The 21,838-nt window shown below is 44.7% G+C and overlaps 1 protein-coding gene across 2 annotated transcripts in view; it reads right to left on the reverse strand.

Annotated features, from left to right (window-relative positions):
- The window catches only part of OPHN1 (oligophrenin 1), a 107,842-nt gene that overhangs the window by 12,314 nt on the left and 73,690 nt on the right, over positions 1–21,838 (reverse strand). For both annotated transcript variants that reach the window (XM_083159124.1, XM_083159123.1), the window contains 5 exons: positions 19,350–19,434; positions 18,595–18,653; positions 18,110–18,215; positions 12,745–12,904; positions 6,216–6,357 (listed from right to left, as the gene is read on the reverse strand). In XM_083159124.1, the coding sequence (XP_083015250.1) occupies positions 6,216–6,357; positions 12,745–12,904; positions 18,110–18,215; positions 18,595–18,653; positions 19,350–19,434 (552 nt within the window). The remainder of the gene's footprint in view (positions 1–6,215; positions 6,358–12,744; positions 12,905–18,109; positions 18,216–18,594; positions 18,654–19,349; positions 19,435–21,838) is intronic.

Here is a 21,838-nt window from a genome sequence, read left to right on the forward strand (position 1 = left end):
CTCAAAATGGGCAAAACCATGTGCACTGCAGGTGGGGCAGATGTAACATGTGCAAAGAGAGTTAGAATTGTGTGAGTTATTTTGTTTCTGTGCAGGGTAAATACTGGCTGCATTTTTTTTACACTGCAATTTAGATTTCAGTTTCAACACACCCCAGCCAAATGAAACTCTCTCTGCACATGTTACATCTGCCCCACCTGCAGTGCAGATGGTTTTGCCCATTTTGAGAACAAATTTGTACTGTGATCAGATCTGAATAAGGGCCATAATTTTGATGACCTTTCCTGCAGCATTTTTACAGCTTACGGGTGAAGCGGCTGTGCTCGAGTCGCATTCAAAGTGAAAGTTTGTGTGAACTAGCGCTCTTTAGTGCACTCTGCATATAATTATGAAGTAGGTAGTATCTCCCTGTAGGTAAAACCATCTCCCTGTAGAATGCATAAGAGAAGCCATAAAACTAGGTCAAAAGACTAATCTCCCAGACCTAGGAAAATAAGGGGGGGGGGGGGGGGGGGGGGGGGGGGGAGTATTAATAACTACTATTAAATATCTTCATTAATATTAAAATAGATCTGGGCGGAACTGTTCTTTTTCTTTAAAGTGGTCTGCATTCAGCAGTGTTTCCCAACTTCAGTCCTCAGGCACATCTGACAGTACATGTTTCACAGATCTCCTCAGTAACTAAATGAAAATGATCACCTGTGGATAGTACATTACAATGTGTTAGTCAGTAATGACTACATCTATGCACCTGCTAGGAAAGCTGTAAAACATGCACCGTCAGTGACGTGCGGTGGTGGCTGTGTAGAGGGAGGCCCTGTCCTTCACCGCGTCCCAGCCCTTGTACTTCAGACATCTAGCTTGTTTGACAGCTCCACAACTATACATCTCTGTACCATTTGATGATCTTAACATTCCTGCCAGAGATCTTTTTTTGTTGCCAAGCTTGAGCACTACATGTTGCCAACTTATTCTGATACAGTTGCAGCGAGTTCACAGTTTGCCAACATTTAGAATTCCATCGCATATGAGAATCAGCATTCATTTTCACTCATTTACATGACTTTTTCCTTCTGATAACTGTGCTCCCCCTGATCTATTTGTTATGCATCTCCATGAGCAGGACTGAACTGCCATGAGCGCAGAGACTTGCTACCTAGATCTAATATGAGACCCCTCGCTCTCCTTCCTGGCAGGCACAGTCACATTCAAACATTCCAACCGAAAGGCGCCAGCAATAAAAATAAAAAAAATGTAGAGGTTGGTAATTAGCTTTATTTACACAGGCAGAATGTCCCGCAGTGCATACAGTGATCAAGGGAAGGGTACTAGTTACTGACAGGACAGAACTCGCTGCCACTGCATAAAGTTCCGTCACAGCAAATATCTGGCAATGCAAATACACTACTACAGTTAGTCTTGATATAACTAGAACCAGGTAAATTTGAGGTTTATTCTATTTAATGGTGCACTTTGAAATAGTAAATTCAGCTTTAGGCTATTCCCCCTTTGGTAGTCCATACCTGTCTTGCACTACTAAGGGCTGGCAGTTTTCCCCAAAATGCCCCTCTTGCTTCCGCTGAAGGGCCATTGAGTGAGACGGCGGCTTGTGCCAGGATAAAGAAGTCTTACAGGTTTCCCAGGTTGGATGTAACACTGTCTGCTCTCACAAGGTTGACATGTGTTTTTCAAAAAAAAAATTAATAAAAAAAGGACTTGCTCATACTTTACTATCCCAGTGGATCTGGAGGGGAGTATCCTAGTGTGCCGTGGAGGGGAGTATCCTAGTGTGACGTGGAGGGGAGTATCCTAGTGTGACGTGGAGGGGAGTATCCTAGTGTGACGTGGAGGGGAGTATCACAGTGTGACCTGGAGGGGAGTATCACAGTGTGACGTGGAGGGGAGTATCACAGTGTGACGTGGAGGGGAGTATCACAGTGTGACGTGGAGGGGAGTATCACAGTGTGACGTGGAGGGGAGTATCACAGTGTGACGTGGAGGGGAGTATCCTAGTGTGACGTGGAGGGGAGTATCCTAGTGTGACGTGGAGGGGAGTATCACAGGGTGACGTGGAGGGGAGTATCACAGGGTGACGTGGAGGGGAGTAGCATAGGGGGACGTGGAGGGGAGTAGCATAGGGTGCCGTGGAGGGGAGTAGCATAGGGTGCCGTGGAGGGGAGTAGCATAGGGTGCCGTGGAGGGGAGTATCATAGGGTGCCGTGGAGGGGAGTATCCTAGTGTGACGTGGAGGGGAGTATCCTAGTGTGACGTGGAGGGGAGTATCCTAGTGTGACGTGGAGGGGAGTATCACAGGGTGACGTGGAGGGGAGTATCACAGGGTGACGTGGAGGGGAGTATAACAGGGGGACGTGGAGGGGAGTAGCATAGGGGGACGTGGAGGGGAGTAGCATAGGGGGACGTGGAGGGGAGTAGCATAGGGGGACGTGGAGGGGAGTAGCATAGGGGGACGTGGAGGGGAGTATCACAGGGTGACGTGGAGTGGAGTATCACAGGGTGACGTGGAGGGGAGTAGCATAGGGTGCCGTGGAGGGGAGTATCACAGGGTGACGTGGAGGGGAGTATCACAGGGTGACGTGGAGGGGAGTAGCATAGGGGGACGTGGAGGGGAGTAGCATAGGGTGCCGTGGAGGGGAGTAGCATAGGGTGCCGTGGAGGGGAGTAGCATAGGGTGCCGTGGAGGGGAGTATCATAGGGTGCCGTGGAGGGGAGTATCCTAGTGTGACGTGGAGGGGAGTATCCTAGTGTGACGTGGAGGGGAGTATCCTAGTGTGACGTGGAGGGGAGTATCACAGGGTGACGTGGAGGGGAGTATCACAGGGTGACGTGGAGGGGAGTATAACAGGGGGACGTGGAGGGGAGTAGCATAGGGGGACGTGGAGGGGAGTAGCATAGGGGGACGTGGAGGGGAGTAGCATAGGGGGACGTGGAGGGGAGTAGCATAGGGGGACGTGGAGGGGAGTAGCATAGGGGGACGTGGAGGGGAGTATCACAGGGTGACGTGGAGGGGAGTATAACAGGGGGACGTGGAGGGGAGTAGCATAGGGGGACGTGGAGGGGAGTAGCATAGGGGGACGTGGAGGGGAGTAGCATAGGGGGACGTGGAGGGGAGTAGCATAGGGGGACGTGGAGGGGAGTAGCATAGGGGGACGTGGAGGGGAGTAGCATAGGGTGCCGTGGAGGGGAGTAGCATAGGGTGCCGTGGAGGGGAGTAGCATAGGGTGCCGTGGAGGGGAGTAGCATAGGGTGCCGTGGAGGGGAGTAGCATAGGGTGCCGTGGAGGGGAGTATCATAGGGTGCCGTGGAGGGGAGTATCATAGGGTGCCGTGGAGGGGAGTATCATAGGGTGCCGTGGAGGGGAGTATCATAGGGAGCCGTGGAGGGGAGTATCATAGGGTGCCGTGGAGGGGAGTATCATAGGGTGCCGTGGAAGGGAGTATCATAGTGTGCCGTGGAAGGGAATATCATAGGGTGCCGTGGAAGGGAGTATCATAGGGTGACGTGGAGGGGAGTATCATAGGGTGACGTGGAGGGGAGTATCATAGTGTGCCGTGGAGGGGAGTATCATAGGGTGCCGTGGAGGGGAGTATCATAGGGTGCCGTGGAGGGGAGTATCATAGGGTGCCGTGGAGGGGAGTATCATAGGGTGACGTGGAAGGGAATATCATAGGGTGACGTGGAAGGGAATATCATAGGGTGCCGTGGAGGGGAATATCATAGGGTGCCGTGGAGGGGAGTATCATAGGGTGCCGTGGAGGGGAGTATCATAGGGTGCCGTGGAGGGGAGTATCATAGGGTGCCGTGGAGGGGAGTATCATAGGGTGCCGTGGAGGGGAGTATCATAGGGTGCCGTGGAAGGGAATATCATAGGGTGCCGTGGAGGGGAGTATCATAGGGTGCCGTGGAGGGGAGTATCATAGGGTGCCGTGGAGGGGAGTATCATAGGGTGCCGTGGAGGGGAGTATCATAGGGTGCCGTGGAGGGGAGTATCATAGGGTGACGTGGAGGGGGTATCATAGGGTGACGTGGAAGGGAATATCATAGGGTGACGTGGAAGGGAATATCATAGGATGACGTGGAAGGGAATATCATAGGATGACGTGGAAGGGAATATCATAGGGTGATGTGGAAGGGAATATCATAGGGTGACGTGGAGGGGAGTATCATAGTGTGCCGTGGAGGGGAGTATCATAGGGTGCCGTGGCGGGGAGTATCATAGGGTGCCGTGGATGGCAGTATCATAGTGTGCCGTGGAGGGGGTATCATAGGGTGACGTGGAAGGGAATATCATAGGGTGACGTGGAAGGGAATATCATAGGGTGCCGTGGAAGGGAATATCATTGGGTGCCGTGGAAGGGAGTATCATAGGGTGACGTGGAGGGGAGTATCATAGTGTGCCGTGGAGGGGAGTATCATAGGGTGCCGTGGAGGGGAGTATCATAGGGTGCCGTGGAGGGGACTATCATAGGGGGACGTGGAGGGGAGTAGCATAGGGTGACGTGGAGGGGAGTATCATAGGGTGCCGTGGAAGGGAGTATCATAGGGTGCCGTGAAGGGGAGTATCATAGGATGACGTGGAGGGGAGTATCATAGGGTGCCGTGGAAGGGAGTATCATAGGGTGCCGTGAAGGGGAGTATCATAGGGTGCCGTGGAAGGGAGTATCATAGGGTGCCGTGGAGGAAGGTATCAGTGTGCAATGGAGGTGAGTACTATAGCACCCAAAGCGCAAGCCATGCGATGGGCTGTGATACACTTATATAATGGCCATGTCGACAGACACCAAAAAAAATAAATAAAACCTTTTCCATGTTCAACTAATGCATTTCGACCTAGACACTGTTGACCTAATTACCATACCTGTATTAAATGTAATGTGTAAGTAGTATAGTATGTATTTTGTTCATAGTGCATAACCTTACTGTATATTAAAGTACAATAAAATGAATTTGCCATGAATTAACCTCTTTTTTTATTTTTATAACATTCTGTACTTTTAAAAGACAAAAATCAATCTCTGAATTAACTTTGTGGCTGTCAGAAGCATGGCACTAGGGGTGTTACAGACTGTCTGATCCAATAAGACCGATAACCTATTTTTGTGCTTAGGGTACCTTGTTGTGTTTGATCAGCTGTCTGTTGTGGCAATAGCACATATCTGTTTAGGGAAAATGGCTTTAGTCTAAATACATGTGAAATATATCTGGTACAATATTTCAAAGTAGATGTCAGATTCTCCTCGCTTATTTCCTAATGCTGGCCAAAGACAATACACTTATCTGGCTAATCCACCCAATATCGGCAGATTATTCCGATAATTGTACAGTGTAGGCGCAATATTAACTGGTCGGACATTCCGGATATTATAGCGTGTCTGTCTGCTGCAATATTTTAAAGTTACAGTGTATGCACTGCTGCAATTAACTGACATTTCCCATATATTCCCTGAAACACAGAGGCCCTTATTCAGATCTGATCGCAGTACCAATTTGTTCTCAAAATGGACAAAACCATGTGCACTGCAGGTGCGGCAGATGTAACATGTGCAGAGAGTTAAAATTGGGTAGGGTGTGTTGAAACTGAAATCTAAATTGCAGTGTAAAAATAATGCAGCCAGTATTTACCCTGCACAGAAATTATGCTGTGACTTCATAAAAAAAAAAAAAACTATTATACTAAAAAACTAGTTTTATTCAAAATGTTTAATGCCAGTGCTAATACTTAACTTCTCATTTTTGTGCGTGTTTCGCTTAAAAGTGCTTTTGCATTTCCATTTTGTATTACTATTCAGATTTATTTAATTATATTAAGTAATTAATAGGAGTAATGCTTAATATAAACTTGATGTTCTTCTTTTCAGATTCATACATCTCTGAGTGAACTTTGTCTGTATTAAAGTGCAGCCTCTCTACATCTATTCAGATGTGATCGGAATAATAAGCTGTAAAAAGTAATCATTTATTAACATTGCAGGCCCTAGAAATGGAAGCACTTCTGGTAAGATAAAATACATTTTGGAGCGATTTTATCGGACAGCCAAGGTTGGAAAAAGTATCCTGTATTGGAAACCTTGATCATCATGTTTTAATGTTCTATAATGTAATATTACAGTAGTCTGTGATTCTCTTCCATAAATGTATCTGGACAAAGTCTATTCTGCTATAGCAGTGTAACATATAAAACAGTAAAAATAGATCACCTTCTTCGCTCTGCCCAAGATTCAGGCAGATTCGGCCTCTGACCTGGCGTTTAGAGATGGTGATGGCTTTGTGGGTCCGTGGGGTTATTCTGGGTGGAGGGATTGGAGGAGCTGTATTGTCTTCAGGAGGGCCAGAGAATATCTACAGCAGAGAGGAAAGACTTCAGTACACAGCACATCACAAGCATACACAAACAGCACTCTCTGGCCACCTGCTAAGCTGCTGAAAATGTCTAGAACAAAAATAGTAAAGAAAATTCAATTACAAACAGGTCTGGAACACATCATCCCAATGAATGAGGAAACCTTGTTACATAACTTTATCCACATGAAATGCTACCATTAAAAGAAAACAAATATACACAATGGGAAGTCTTAAAAACGCACGGTTTAATAAAAAACAGAGAACCTTCTGTCAGAGATCAAGGACCTTATTCAGGTCCATTCGCAGTGGCCCATTTGTTCGAACGGGGCCGATGTTTTCTCGATGCGCATGCACGCACCCAACCTTCGGCGACCATTGAATAATGTGAGTGTTCCCACACAGGCTGTGAACGGATGTTTATGTAAAACATCCATTCACAGCCAGTGCGTGTGAACACATGCTGCAAGAGGGTGGTTTGGTGGACTTGCAAGGCTGCGAATTCGAACAGATTCATCTTTACTGCAAACACGCCAAACTGCTCCTCTTGGCAGAGGCACAAGTTCATCCAAATCGCCAGGAGGCAAGTTGAACCATGGTACCCCCCTTTAAAATAAAGGGCTCCAGCTTGGCTGTGTGAGAATGGCCGTTGGTTCGGACATAAGAACATTAATAATACTGTAAGTGTACACCGATGCATCTCATCTCATAGTCCAGCAGCAGTTGCAGGTGCACCGTCGCTTGCCGCAACACAGGTGGAGTGGTACCAGGTGTGTGCGATCCTGTCCTCCATTGCAGATGTTAGCTGGGCTCATGGGATGGGATTTCATGCCCTACCATCCACTAGGGTGTGGAGGGAGAATAGAATAGTGTGCCGAGCATAGCGAGGGGACTCTGTACACTTAGGTGCATGGTGTCCATGTTGACTTTCGGGACCAAAAAAAGTGAAAAGCCCATGTTGACTTTTCATGTGTCGACCTTTTGACTGTCAACCAATAGCGTTCAACCTTTTGATCATCGACCTAGACCTTGGGTAGCCAACGCCAGTCCTCGAGAGCTACCAACAGTGCATTTTTTCCAGGTCTCCTCACAGAATTACAAGCGAAGTAATTAGCTCCATCTGTGGATCTTTCAAAATGTATCAGTCAGCAATGAACCTTTTGCAGCAGCTAGGTTGTCTGGAAAATGTGAACTGTTGGTAGCTCTCCAGGACTGGAGCTGGCTACCACTGACCTAGACCCGGTCAACCTAGTGCTCCACACCCAAAACAGGAACATCAAAATACACATTGCCTTACGCAGGAGATCTATTAAATCATTTGGGTATGGGTCATAGGGTCGACAGCACAAAGGTTGACATGCGTTGGGTCAACCACTGAAGGTCGACAAGCCAATGTCGACACATGGGAAGGTCGCCATGTCATTAGGTTGACACAAGCAATAGGTCGACATGGGCTAGGTCAAAAGCTAAAAGGGTGACATGGGTTTTTGCACTTTTGTCTTGAATGTGGACACAGTGGACATTAAAAAAAGTGCACTGGCCATGCTTCAGGCTCGGTGCCTCGCTACGCTCAGTACACTATTTCATTCTCCCACCATGCCCTAGTGGATGGTAGGCCATGAAATACCACCTGTCGGCAGATGTCAGCTCAAAACAAAAAGCTAAAAACTAATGTCTACAGTACCTTTTGACTCTCGACCTAGCCCATGTCGACCTAATTATTGTGTCGACCTAAGCCCACGTCGACCTTCCCATGTGTCTACCATGACTCATGTTGACCTTTAGTGGTTGACCCAATGGATGTTGGTCTTAGTGCTGTCAACCTAATTACTGCATACCAATCATTCTGTAAGTCACTAAGCCTTGAAAAGTGATAAAACGGAGAGTAATTTTCAGCTCATAACTGCCATTTATTTCAAACACATCTTTTGACATGGCAGTTAGGCACTGAATGGCTGGCTCTCTATTTGAATACTTTTCAAGCTTAGTACATCTGGTCCCCTATACTTTATCTACTGAAATCTGATGCATAATTTTGAATAAATGTATCCAAAAAATGCTAATTGCATTGTCTGTCAACAGTATTGTAGTAGAAAGATTGCCATCTGTTGAAAAATGCCTAACCCCCATGATTACAACTGTACCTCAAATATGCTCAGTTGTGGTAAACCCTTTTGTATATATTTGTACATGCCATTTAAAAAGCGCTTGTATTAGCCAACTTGTATTTAAGATTTAATTAAAAGACCTACAGTATGCATTGAGCATTACATAATTAAAATACTTATCAGCTTGTTAAAAGGTCCGTTGTAAAAAAAACATCCCTTCATTCTCGGCACTGGTATTCCCTCCAGTGGCCAAAATGAAAACTACAGGAAGTTGGGATAACAAAAACACAAGTTTTAAACTTTGTGGGCTAACCTCGATGGTATAAAACCATCTGCCAGGGAACCATTGACTGTTTCACCCACCAATGGCCATCCCTGCTTTACTATTCACTGGGCTGTGGGCCAATCATAGCAGTGGGCCAATAGAGCTCGCTCAGCCAATCAGAGAATGAACACTCATTTGACAGGTTATTTAAAAAATCTAATGCCTGCCACTGCACTGCCCGTCACGCTGATGATATCTGCGTTCACCGCCCGCCCAGGTCAGGACTCGCCGACCACTGCACGCACTGCTGTCCCAGAGATGATGATTACCGCCCGCCCCACTGCTCCCCCGGTCAGGCTTATATACAGGAAGGTCGGACGTGATCTTATGTGCTAACCGTCTGACCTCCCTGATCCGGTCCGATGCGCACAGGACCGCACATCGGATCAGATGTCACACACCTGCAATTTTGGGCCGATTTCATCCGGTTATTGGCCCCAAGTGACAAAATCGGGTGAAATCGGCCAAAAATCGCATAGTGTACCATATCAACATTTTGACTGTTGGCCATTTTGACTGTCAGTTGTCGACCTTTTGACTGTCGAACTAGACACTGTAGATCTAATGACTGCATACCTTAGGAATCCATCCCAGAAAACTCACTTCATGCAGTTCCATTAACCGTACAATTATAGTGTAATGTAAATGACCACCATTGAAATCAGAGATTAATCAGAACCATATGCATAATGTTGTCTTTAACAGAACATTCATTATTGGTTCCAAGTATAAGACAAAAATAAGTGATGTTAAACATATGAAGTATGAAAATGAAAAACTATTTTCTTCACACAGAAATGTACACGGCTTTCAGCACAGCAATGAGATTATGCTTACGATAAGCAATAACAGAACTACCACTTACAGAGTGACAATGGCTCATTCCGGTGCTGGGCACATTCTCATGTTCAGGGGAAAGGTCACTCTGGTTCTGGTAAGACTCAAATTACAATTTTGCATACAATAAGGTACCATATGCTTTTCTATGTAACCAGTGTGACACAATATTTGGCAATTCTGATGGTGGAATTTTCTACACAATATTATACCACCGCCATACTTAATGCACAGTGACATGTGGAAGAGGGAGCATCCTCCTGTTAATAAAAGGTCCATTCTATCACACAGCTACTGTACAGAGGCTCATCTGCTGTAACCATGAAGGAATGAAGTGTGCAGATTAATGGTTAGCACTGGTGCCTCAGAGCTGGGGCTGTGGGTTCTAGTGATAATCCATCCAGGTAAATATTGGTATGAAGTTTATATGTTCTCAGTGGCAGGATTTTTAGAGGGGGGTTTCCAAATGTAATCCAAAATCTCCCACTCTGCAGCGCATTGGAGCAAGTACGGGAGTCTGGGGGAGCGTTAACAGCACAGACGGTCTATAGTATAGCATACCTCCCAACTTTTCACCTGAAGAAATAGGGACACTCGCGCGGCGAAGCCGCGTGATCGCCCGAAAAGGGGGCGTGGCGTATGCAAATGAGGGCACGGCTTATGCTAATTAGCGGCGACCTCATTTTCATACGAGAATAGACGCTGTGCGCATGCGCACAGCGTCTATTCTACTAGATTGGGGGGTCTCCCAACTGCCACCCCCCGCAGCGGGACAATGCCTGCCGCGGGTGGGACAGCGGGACAGGACCCGAAAATCGGGACTGTCCCTCTAAAATCGTGACAGTTGGGAGGTATGGTATAGGCTGTTTCAAACATTTAAATAAGATAATGGCCAGGAAATGTTTAAACATATCTTAATATATAAATACACAAACATAATAGAACCAGTACTGCACTTTCTAAGCGCACAATCTCCCACCTCATGGTAAGGCTCTGGTTTCTTCCTCCTGCCAGCTGCTCTCTGGTCCATTGCAATGTTTGAGGGCAGTAAATGTCGTATAAGAAGTTGGTACACTGGGCATGTGCAGCAGCTCTGCTCTGTCCCTTACACTGCATGATGTGGTGGAAGTTCTATTGATCATATTATATACCACTGCTATTGTTGTCATAATTTAAAGGCACTTGCCAAGAGGAGGGGGGTTTCCAGGCAACCAGAGACCCCCCCTGCATTTGCCTATGGTTCTTCGTGTAGTAACAGTACAGGGCAGGTTAAACAGCTTGAGGTGTAATATTTATAATGGGTAATAATACAAATTTTCAATTAATAACTGAAAATGTGTAATTTACATACAGTAGGTTTCCAAATGTTTCAAGCTCTTTTAGCATACATAGGGGTAGATGTACTAAGCATTGGAAAGAGAAAAAATACCAACCAATCAGCTCCTATCATTTTACAAACACACAGAAGTTAAGAGCTGATTTGTCAGTTTTCTATTTAAAATATTCCCACAAATTATATTGCAAAATCCAGCAATACCTAGATCGCTTGGATAAGCTGCCTGCATTTTTTTTTATATAATGGAAACTAAGCAATCCAGGAAAGAAAGTACATTTTCCTTTTAATCATGAATAGTAAATTATGCCCTAAAAATGTCTTTGTATAAATGCCCTAGATAGACTAGAACTAAACTCTAAACAGATGCTTGTTATTTTCTACACTACTATGTCTGGAGAAACATCTGTTGCAGGTATTGGGCAGGGGTGGGAACTTACAAACCACTGGGTATGTAACGGAGCTGTCCATTAGTTGTAGTAGTACAGGTTGAGTATCCCTTATCCAAAATGCTCGGGACCAGGAGAATTTTGGATAACGGATTATTCCGTATTTCGGAATATTTTAATATTTCAATGATGTATTTTGAAGTATCTTGCATTTATGCTGTATAAACACATAATATACACACAAATATATTTTATTACCACATAAAATACACACATTTATTTGTTCAAAAAACAAGGTTTAAAAACGTGAAACAAAATGTGTGCACTATCTCTGCACTGAATTTGAATGCCAAGCAATCATTATCTTGCACATATATAGTGCCAGTTACATATCATGTCCCCAGTGATGCTGTTACAAATGTCCCCAGTGAGTTTTTAGCAAAAAAATATTTTTTTTTCACTTTCTGGAATGTCTGGTTTTCGGAATAATTCGGATAACGGATATTCGGATACGGGATACTCGACCTGTTGTAGTGGGTACACATGGTTAGATGTGGATTTCTATTCGATATGCCGTTTGATTTGATCTGGCGTTATTTCAATGACGATGCGATTTGTATATAGTCTTGCCTATTTTTCTTTTTGATTTTCACTAATTGTGAACGCGCATCAGGATCAAATCTACATCGAATGTGGAAAAACCACTCGATGCCCATTCGATTTTGCTTCTATAATAAAATCCATGCACACTGAAGCATGACATCGTCCAGTTAAAAACAAAACAACAAACAATGTTATGGAGTTAATAACACACCTAGTTTGTGGGTCACATCAATAAACAACTTGTTAAAATGCTTTGTAGCCATCACAGTGTGTCGTACTGTATTTTTCACTACACTGGGCTGGGAACTTTTATAGTGTGTGGCTTGGCTCTAAACTCGCCTTCTATTTGTTTCATACACATTTTGGCGAAAAAGAAACATTTTTTCCTTGCCTTTTCTGGGAATTACAAAACTAGTTGGCAATCTTTTGATCTGGTCATGGTGATCTCCAGCATATCTGCCAGCTGCAAATACTAAACATTAAACAAGAAAGGCTGATCATCATGCAGTGTAGAAATGTGCAATGTTCCTGGGAACTTAACTTATATTAGTGTAACAAAGGACCTTCTGTGATTCTAGTGTTTTCCAGGCAAGCGTGGAAAGGTAGTACAGAAAATAGAGGCTGATATATAGAACATACAAATAATTGAAAATAAAAAAGTTGTATAAAATGCATAAATTAAAAAAGTTTACAAAAGCCAAACGAACAGGATTTTTTTTTGTATATTCCTTTTTTAAATGACTTGGGAACCGCAATGGTCAGCATGCTGTGCAGATAGGAAAGGTTACTTACCTTATCACAGTGTTCTATAAGCAGTTCCACCACAATATTTTGGAATTTGATGTTCATCATGGCGGCCACTGTATCCTCTTGGGCCCTCATCAAAGTTGGACCAAAAATCACCCCCATATTGGAGGGAGACATGAGGTTCTCTTTGCTGTATTCACATACCCTGAAATAAAAAGATAACAGGCTCTAATACAAAACTAATCACGTGTGACACAAGAAAATAGATTAGGGGCTTTATTTATGAAGCAGTGAGTTTTGTTACAGCTGCTGTCTGGTGGTTTAGAGGTGAAAGTTTAAAACAGCGCTTGCAGTCAGCTTTACATTGACTGAGTGCCAATGTAAACCTCCAACCAGCTGAATGCAGCTTCACAAATATTAAGCACTGTATACACAGGGAGATTTAAACCATTATCGCTGGCTAAACTGTCATTAAGCGACCATATCACCAGTGTTTTATTGTGCTGTGGGTGAAAAATCGCTAGGAGTGGGCTCCATCAGCCAGCCCTTAACCAGACCAGAGATTTCTAGTCACAATGAAGTAGAAACAAAATAAGACAAAATTGCTGGTCTCTGATGAAAACGGTACACAGCTCCATACACACAGAGCAATATATTGCTCAGTGTCTTGTTTTCATCAGAGACCAGAGATGGTCTCTGATAAAAACTAGACACTCTGCTGGGGGAAGCAGCTGTCACTCCCAGTGACAATACACACGGGGATATGGACGCTAAGTGACCTTATTCCCGGCGATATAGGCTAGAATTACCCAATCTGTACAGGGCTTGAGCAATCTGTTTTCTGAGCAATAGATTGCTGAGAGATACAGATAGAGCCAGGCCCATTCAGCGGGGTTCTGACGGTCAGATCTCCAAACGCCAGGCGCCGGAAGGGGACGCGACCGCGTGTCTCCTGACAGAGCTCCCCACCAGTCTTCCCCGCAAAAAAAAACTAGCACTGAGGATGAGGAAAATAGTGACGTTCCATGGCAGACCAGTGTCTGAGTATTATACTACCATTAGTAAAACATGAGCGGTACGTCATACCTCCTAATCGTCCCTCATTCAGAGGCAGTGGCTGCTATAATATATGGTCACACCTTCAGTCTCTAGTTGCATACCAAGTTGGGTACACAATGATTCAAAACACACGGCACTCCATAGCATAGAGAGTAGAAACAAATGACCCCTTCGCTTAACCCTTCGCATGGAGCCTTTGAACTTTTTGGGCACATAATTATCAATTATTCATAATTATTTAAGAAGCACCCACATAAATGATGGTGTTTTTTTTATTTCCTGACTGTAGCATAAGTAGGCTTTTTTATCGTTACAAGGGAAAGACAATCTTACGGTCATTGGGTCACCAGCAAGTAGGTCAACGAGCATTAGGTTGACAGTCAAAAGGTCAACATGGGTTTTTTTACTGTTTTTTTTTTTTGTTGAGCTGACGTGCTAACAGGCGGTATTTCATGCCCTACCATCCTCCAGGGCGTGGTGGGTGGATAAAATAGTGTGCCAAGCGAAGCATGGTGACCATATTGAGCCATGCGTGGGGACGCGGTGCTAGGTTTTAGTGTTTATGTTGACTGTGTCGACATTCCGCGGGAAAAAAAGTGGGGAAAAACCATGTCGACTTTTTTCAATGTCGACCTTCCTGCATGTCGACCTACTTGCTGGTGACCTAATAATCCATACCCCTTATCAAAATGGTAGGAAAAGAAATGATTGTACTTGAAATTGCAGGAAAGTGAACAGTAAAAGAAAATGTGTTTTATTTTTTCTTTAAGCTTCCACCAAGAAATACTTTGTGGTTCTTCCTTCAGCATTATGGCACCTGACCAAAATAGCTAAATTCTGGATTCTACAAGCAGCTTTTCTTAATAAAATCTGCAATTGAATATTGCATATTTTGTTATGCTTATTATGTTTGTACCCAACAACCTTGAAACGGGATTTACGGCATACACACTTGCCAATGCTGATAGCTACTGAACGGAGGCCATGATGCATTCCACAGCACGGTCCTCGCTAGCGATGTCCTGTTACATGTTGTACCAAAAGGTTATCTGCAAATTGTTTAAAATATTGTCTAATGTGTACCCGGCATAAGGTGATGTATGCGGATGACCAGGTTTAGGTGCCAGGATGGGGTAAAGTTACACATTACGTACCCTCCCCTCCCAGCCATGTCAATCTATATATCTGCCTAGTGATTACAAGAAAAATAACCACTAAGGAACCACATCATTTGTAAGAGGTGACTCTCCCTAAGGGCCTTATTCGAGTTCACTCTTTCAGACAAAATCCTTCTTAGATGGACAAAACCATGTGCACTGCAGGGGGGGCAGATGTAACTTGTGCAGAGAGAATTAGATTTGGGTGGGGTTTTACTTCAAAGTGAGATCTATATTGCAGTGTAAAAATACAGCAGCCAGTATTTACCCTGCAAAGAATCACCAAAAAATCACCAAAAAATCACCAAATCTATTTCTATCTGCACATGTTACATCTGCCCCCCTGCAGTGCACATGGTTTTGTCCATCTAAGAAGGATTTTGTCAGAAAGAGTGAACTCGAATAAGGCCCTAAATAAGGGTACATTTAGTGAAGGCTGAATGGTAGAGATATTCCACTAGCCACGGAACATCCTCATGATTTTAGTAGTTTCTGGTACTTTATCATCGGCCAATCAGCCCCTAATGGTCCCTGTTTAAACCCAGCCTGTAAGTTAACAGTCCGGAGACTTCTCTTCCCTTATCACTGCTTCATTCATCTACCCCTCAGTTATCTCCCCTGTACGCCTCCAACCCCTTTGCGGCCTACTAACATAGTAAATTAGCATAATGGGGAAACAGATACTTATGTACTAGATGGGGCGCCTGTATGTGTTGCCTTAGTCAGCAGCAGCCAGAGAAGGGAGTGTCAATCCCCTACATTAGGTCCACACAAGCATTAGGTCGGTATTTCATGCCCTACCATGCACTAGGGTGTGGAGGAAGAAAAGGCTTGTGTGACGATAGTGTAGCGTGGCGGCGTGCCTGAAGTATGACTAGCACAGTGAGCCATGCGAGGGGCTGCGGTGCACCGATATGTTGTCTATGTCCACATTCGGGACAAAAAAAGTGAAAAACCCATGTCGACCTTTTGACTGTCAACCTTTCCAAAGTTGGCCTAATTCTTGTGTCGACCTAATGATCCTGTTGACCTAAGACCATGTCAACCTTTTCAGTGTGTCGACCTAAGGCCTGTCGATCTTCAGTGGTCAAACTAATGCATGTTGACCTAATTATTCATACCTCAAGTCAAAGGCATGTCACTTGCATTTTGTGTGTTTTCCTTTAGGAGCTCCTGAAATCCCCTCTTTAGACTTAACTAAAGGCCCATACACACTGGTCGATTTTGAGCTGAAAGCTGCTCAAAACAGCAGGTTTGAGTTCTTTCAGTTTAAAGTCGCCTAGTGTGTATTGCCCGGCGACGAGCACTGCTCGCAGGGAAAGCCGTTCATCTGCTGGTATTATCAGTAGAAGTGCGGCTTTGTGGACGGATTTGCATAGTGCTGCACTATACAAAGCCGTCCGCCCCCCCCCCCCCCTCCCGCTGGGGAGGGGAAAGCAGCTCAGTGTGTATGCATGGAGCGGCTTTCCCCCAGCGATGACCGTGGTCATCGTTGTCCATACAAGCTGGGCATAATCACCCAGTGTGTATGGCCCTTTACACTTAATTGTTGTTAACACATCATGGAGGCAAAAAAACATAGGGCCAGATGAACTAAGCTTCAAAAGTGATAAAATGGAGAGTGATGAACAACCAACCAATCAGCTTCTGCCTGACATTTTTCAAACACAGTCTGTGATATGGAAGGTGGGAGCTGATTGGCTGGCTGTTTATCACTCTCCATTTTATCACTTTTGAAGCTTAGTGTATCTGGTCCATAGGCTGGTGTAGGTGTAGGAAGGCATACCGCTAGACATCTGACGTCAGCAGGACTTCTGGGGGTGGAGCTGATGGAGACATCATTAGTCCCTGTCCCCATTAATGCATATCCCACAATTTGAGGTTCTCCGGGAGGGGCTAAATAGATGCACTTTGCATATTTAACCCAGCCCCCTCTGCCGAAAAGCCGCAACACATGGCAATTTAATATTCTGCCACCGGGGAAATGCGGGGGTCTGCCGGTATCCTGGAGGGTTACTGAATTACTGCGATGTCAGTTTAGCATGGCTTTTTTGCGAATTTAATTGTAAGCTCCACTGAACTGGAACAGAGGCAAATGATTTTACTGTTGTAATGCTCTGGTCATGGATACTGTGGGATACATTTATATGCAGTTCCTGTGTCCCCCTTGCCTGTGCCATGCTGGAGTTTGGTTGGTTGCCAGCAGGTGGCACAACAAAGTTTTTTGTAGCGACATTGCATGTGTGATGCCATTACATAATGTTGACCAGCAGGAGACACAGCTAAGCTGCCTGCAAAGACAGAGAACAATTGAACCAGCGTCAGCATGCAGCAGGAGGTAAGTGAGAAACATATGGGCAGACTGAGCCACAGGGGATGGGAAAGCATTACAGGAGGAAGCTGAGCGATACAAGGAGATGGGGTGAGGCTGAGAGGAAGTTGAGAGGTGGAGGAAGAGGCTGTGATACACAGAGAGATGGGGGAGACAGAGAAGGCGAAGGAAGAGGCTGAGAAGAAGGTGGAGGAAGAGGCTGTGAGACACGGAGTTGGAGAAGGCTGAGAGGAAGGTGGAAGAAAAAGCTGTGAGACACAGGGAGAAAAGGGAGACTCAGAGAAAAGGTGGAGGAAGAGGCTGGGAGACACAGGGAGGTGGGGAGCATCAGAGGAAGGTGGAGGAAGAGGTTGTGAGACACAGGGAGATGGGGGAGGCTCAGAGGAAGGTGGAAGAAGAGGCTGTGAGACACAGGGAGATAGGGGAGGCTCAGAGAAATGCGGAGGAAGAGGTTGTGAGACACAGGGAGATGGGGGGGGCTCAGAGGAAGGTGGAAGAAGAATCATACAATCCCTGGCCATATTGACTGGTCCTCCGCTTTACCCTCTGGCGGCATAAATAGGAGCGGATCCCCCCTTCAAAAACATCTACAAAGTGGCCCTGTGGACAGTGAGCATGTGTTTTTAACATTTTTATTTTATATGAATTCATTATGTATGTGTACCAATAAATGTTATTTTATTTATAAAATCCTCATTGGTTCCAGCGCTACCTTTTTCCTCTCTGTTTTTTGGGACCTACTCAGTCCCAGTGGTAGCTGCTTTACAAGACATCCCTTGCTAGCGCCCATATAGCTACCCAGTAGCTCCAGCCCTTTTTAAATAGGGAGTAGCGCATGTTTACTAGAATGTTCTCTGCTTACCTGGAAAGGTGATTGATAATGAGCTCCAGCATTTCCCGATGATTGTCTGGCAGTTTGTACACCAGACAGTGAATGGCTCCCAAGCGGTAATCAAGGTTCTCAGACTCTGCAAAGGCAAACAATGAATGCCAAGCAAAATATATTTGTTTTCAGTAACATACAGGAACGATGATGCACATTATAGTTCACACTAGTCAAGAGAAGCAAAATGTGACAATTCTAAAACAATTAAAGACCATCCCTGCTGCATATAGCCGAGGAAGGATATTATAGTCTGAGCAAAATGCTCTCTGTTCATTACTAGTGTGAAATTACGGTGTATAAAAAATAAAAAAAATAAAAAAAAACACAACTTCCAGGGATTACTGCAATAAATGAGCTAATGGGACATGAAGATTTGGATAAAAGGTTGTCTAATTAACCATAACTACAGAATGAAATTGTGCATCTAATTCAGGAGCAATGATTATAACGTGAGAACTTACTTGCAGCAGAAACCAGTTCCCGATGCAGATTATAGGTCATCACAGGCTCAGAGAGGTTCCTGGATGGAATAGAACACAGTGATCATAACACAAACTCACACAGTAAACAAGTACAAACATAAAACAGCACAATGCTTGGCCTATTCCAGAGGGGTATGGATCATTAGGTCTCCAAGCATTAGATCAACATGCATTGGGTCGACACCATTAGGTCGACATGTAGAAAGGTTGACAAGGGTCTAAGTCCACATGTCATTAGGTCGACACAAGCATTAAGCAAGGTCGACATGGGGTTTTTCACTGTTTTACAGTCGACATGGATGCTGAAACGTAGCGCTGCGCTCACCATGCTTCGGGCAAGGTGCCTCGGTATGCTCGGCACACTATTTTATTCTCCTACCACGCCCTAGTGGATGGTAGGGCATTAAATACCGCCTGTTGGCTAAAAAAACAGTGAAAAACCCCATGTCGACCTTTTGACTGTCGATCCTGCCCATGTCGACCTACTGCTTGTGTCGACATAATGACCTGTAGACCAAAACCCATGTCAAGCTAATGGTGTCGACCCAATGACCGTATACCTTCCAGAGATAAGTCACCACTATAAAAAGGGAGAGCCTTGAGCCGACTGGTCATTGTATAATGAGGAACAGCTACAAGAAAACAGTCATGTAATCTGCACACAGCCTATGTCTACAACCAGTTCATGTCATGTCTCTAGTGAAACACAAATACTGGATTTCTAGCAAACATACCTGAGGTAGAACTTTAATGCGCTGGTAATGGTTTTAATGTCCCAATCACTGCTCTGTAAATCCACATTTCCTGGGCATTTGGGATCTGCAATGAAACATCAGTAGTATGAACTTATTTGTGCCACTCAGCCATACGTACCCCTGTGTCTCCCCTGTCTCCGAACACTGCATAACGACCTAAAACTGTACTGTCCCTGCTTAACTGCTACCTACCTGGCTGTTGCAATGACCATGGGTGCCACTACTGGCTGCCTAGGCACTGTGCAGCTTGGCAGATAGGTGTTCCCTGCGTCAACAATCCCCAGGGCACATCGAGCGTATACCTGTATGTGTTATGTATATCTGTACTGTCACTGTTTTACTGTTACCTAAACAGCTGTTGCACAGCAATCCAAATCAAATCCTAGTATACGCAAGTATACCTGGCCAATAAAGCGGATTCTGATTTCATGCAATGGTACATTCCACACATATGTTGGTGGTTTTTCTATCATTGCATATTGTACCATCGGAGCATGACAAGGTATTGCAAGCATACTGTATACACTTTTTTCAAACCTTAAAGCTGACGGTCTGAACACTGATACAGGTTTTGACCACATTAAAGCATCTTACACAAAATCACCTAAAAGGGTTCACTGTCACATGGATGCTGACATCCTAATGAGATGCACCTATTACTTCCAATAAAAAAAAAAAATAGAGTAGACCTGCATTGGGACAGAAGCTGTTTCTATCAAAGTTGGCGAGAGCTGTATGACAGAGCATTGTGTTGCAATGCATTTAATCTGATACCTCACAATGGGCCAGATTCTCTAAGCTTCAAAACTGATAAAATGGAGAGTGATAAACAGCCAGCCAATCAGCTCCTACCTGCCATGTCACAGACTGTGTTTGAAAAATGTCAGACAGGAGCTGATTGGCTGGCTGTTTATCACTCTCCATTTTATCAATCAGCTCCTGTCTGACATTTTTCAAACACAGTCTGTGACATGGCAGGTAGGAGTTGATTGGCTGGCTGTTTATCACTCTCCATTTTATCAATTTTGAAGCTTAGAGAATCTGGCCCAATATCTTTGTTCCTACCTAGAGTTTCTTACCGATTTCAGATAGACTGGCTTGAAATGTCTCTTGATAAAGACAAGCAGGCCACAAATATATGGTTGCCTTATGTTAAATCTCTGTCACCCTCAATAAAAAAATGATTTGAGGGCTGCTGTGTCACTAACTACATGGTATAATCCTGAAGTCCTTATGACTGGTTCTTCTAATTATATCCAATTCTCTGTGATTGTGGTTTTTTTCCCTAAAAGGTTATTGTCTTGATTATTTTTTGACAATATTGTGTGTTTTCTGATAATTAACAACTACACTAAACCAACAAGATCGTTATTTAAAAAACAATTATTTTATTATTGCTTGTACTTTACTCAGGGCTTAAAGTGGTCATGCAGAGGTGGCGGAACTAATTTTTTTATGCCAACTAATTACACCCACTCCCCTCCCCCCCCCCCTCATTAGGCAGAGACAGGGCCAGTGGAAGGGTTTTTGGTATCCCCCTGCAAACTAGAATGCTTTTCTGTGAGAATTACTGTGCAGGGCCAATGTGGAGGTTAAAATGTTCCACCTCACCATTAGAGGTGGTGGAACTCAGTTCCACCCCGTTCCCCCTCACTTCAACCCCTGACTTTACTTGTATTGTATACATTGTATTTGAACAATTCTTCTTCAATTTCTATTACAGTGGTTCCACAACTGTGTGCCGTGGCACCCTGGGGTTCCTTGGGACCCTTGCGGGGGTGCCTGGATTTGGTAGTGCAGGACCAATTCTAGATATTTATGATCAATGTAACCAGTGTTGCAAGTAAGGGGGTACGGCGTGGTACGGAGTACCTGTAAGAAATATGTTACAGGTACGCAGTACCACTTACCCCCTGACCCACTGTCAATTCTATTTTTATTTTAAGTCTAAATATAATGCATCCACAGCCAACCCAGCGTTATGATTGGTGCTGTATGCAGCTACCGGCTACTGCTGATTTAGCCTGTCACACTGACAGGCATCAGCGGCGCTGACAGCATGAAGAGCAGGCTCCACAATTGTAAGCACAAGCTGCCCATCTCTCCCCCAAGCAAGAGCCAACCCACCCCCAGTCATTCCCTGTTTCTCATTCCCTGTCTCCTAATGCCATGCTACTATTGTCATTTAGTCACTCCTCTAGCTTTGTGTGACCACACCCCCTCATGACACATAGCCACGCCCATTTTTGGTGGAGGCTATCAGTACCACCAAGAAAAAAATTCTACTTGCACCACTGAATGTAACCAGTGCTTGTGGTTGCCAGTTATAAGAGATGTGGATAAATAGTAGCTAATCTGGTTTCTCACTACATAAATAAACCTAAAGATGACATTTAAACAGAATTTAGGTAATGAATATTTTTGTCTTAATATCCAAATAAGAAACTTTTGGCCTAGGGGTGCCGTGG

The sequence above is a fragment of the Crinia signifera genome, chromosome 9 (assembly GCF_055691185.1).
Source record: "Crinia signifera chromosome 9, ASM5569118v1, whole genome shotgun sequence".
Taxonomy (NCBI): Eukaryota; Metazoa; Chordata; class Amphibia; order Anura; family Myobatrachidae; genus Crinia; species Crinia signifera.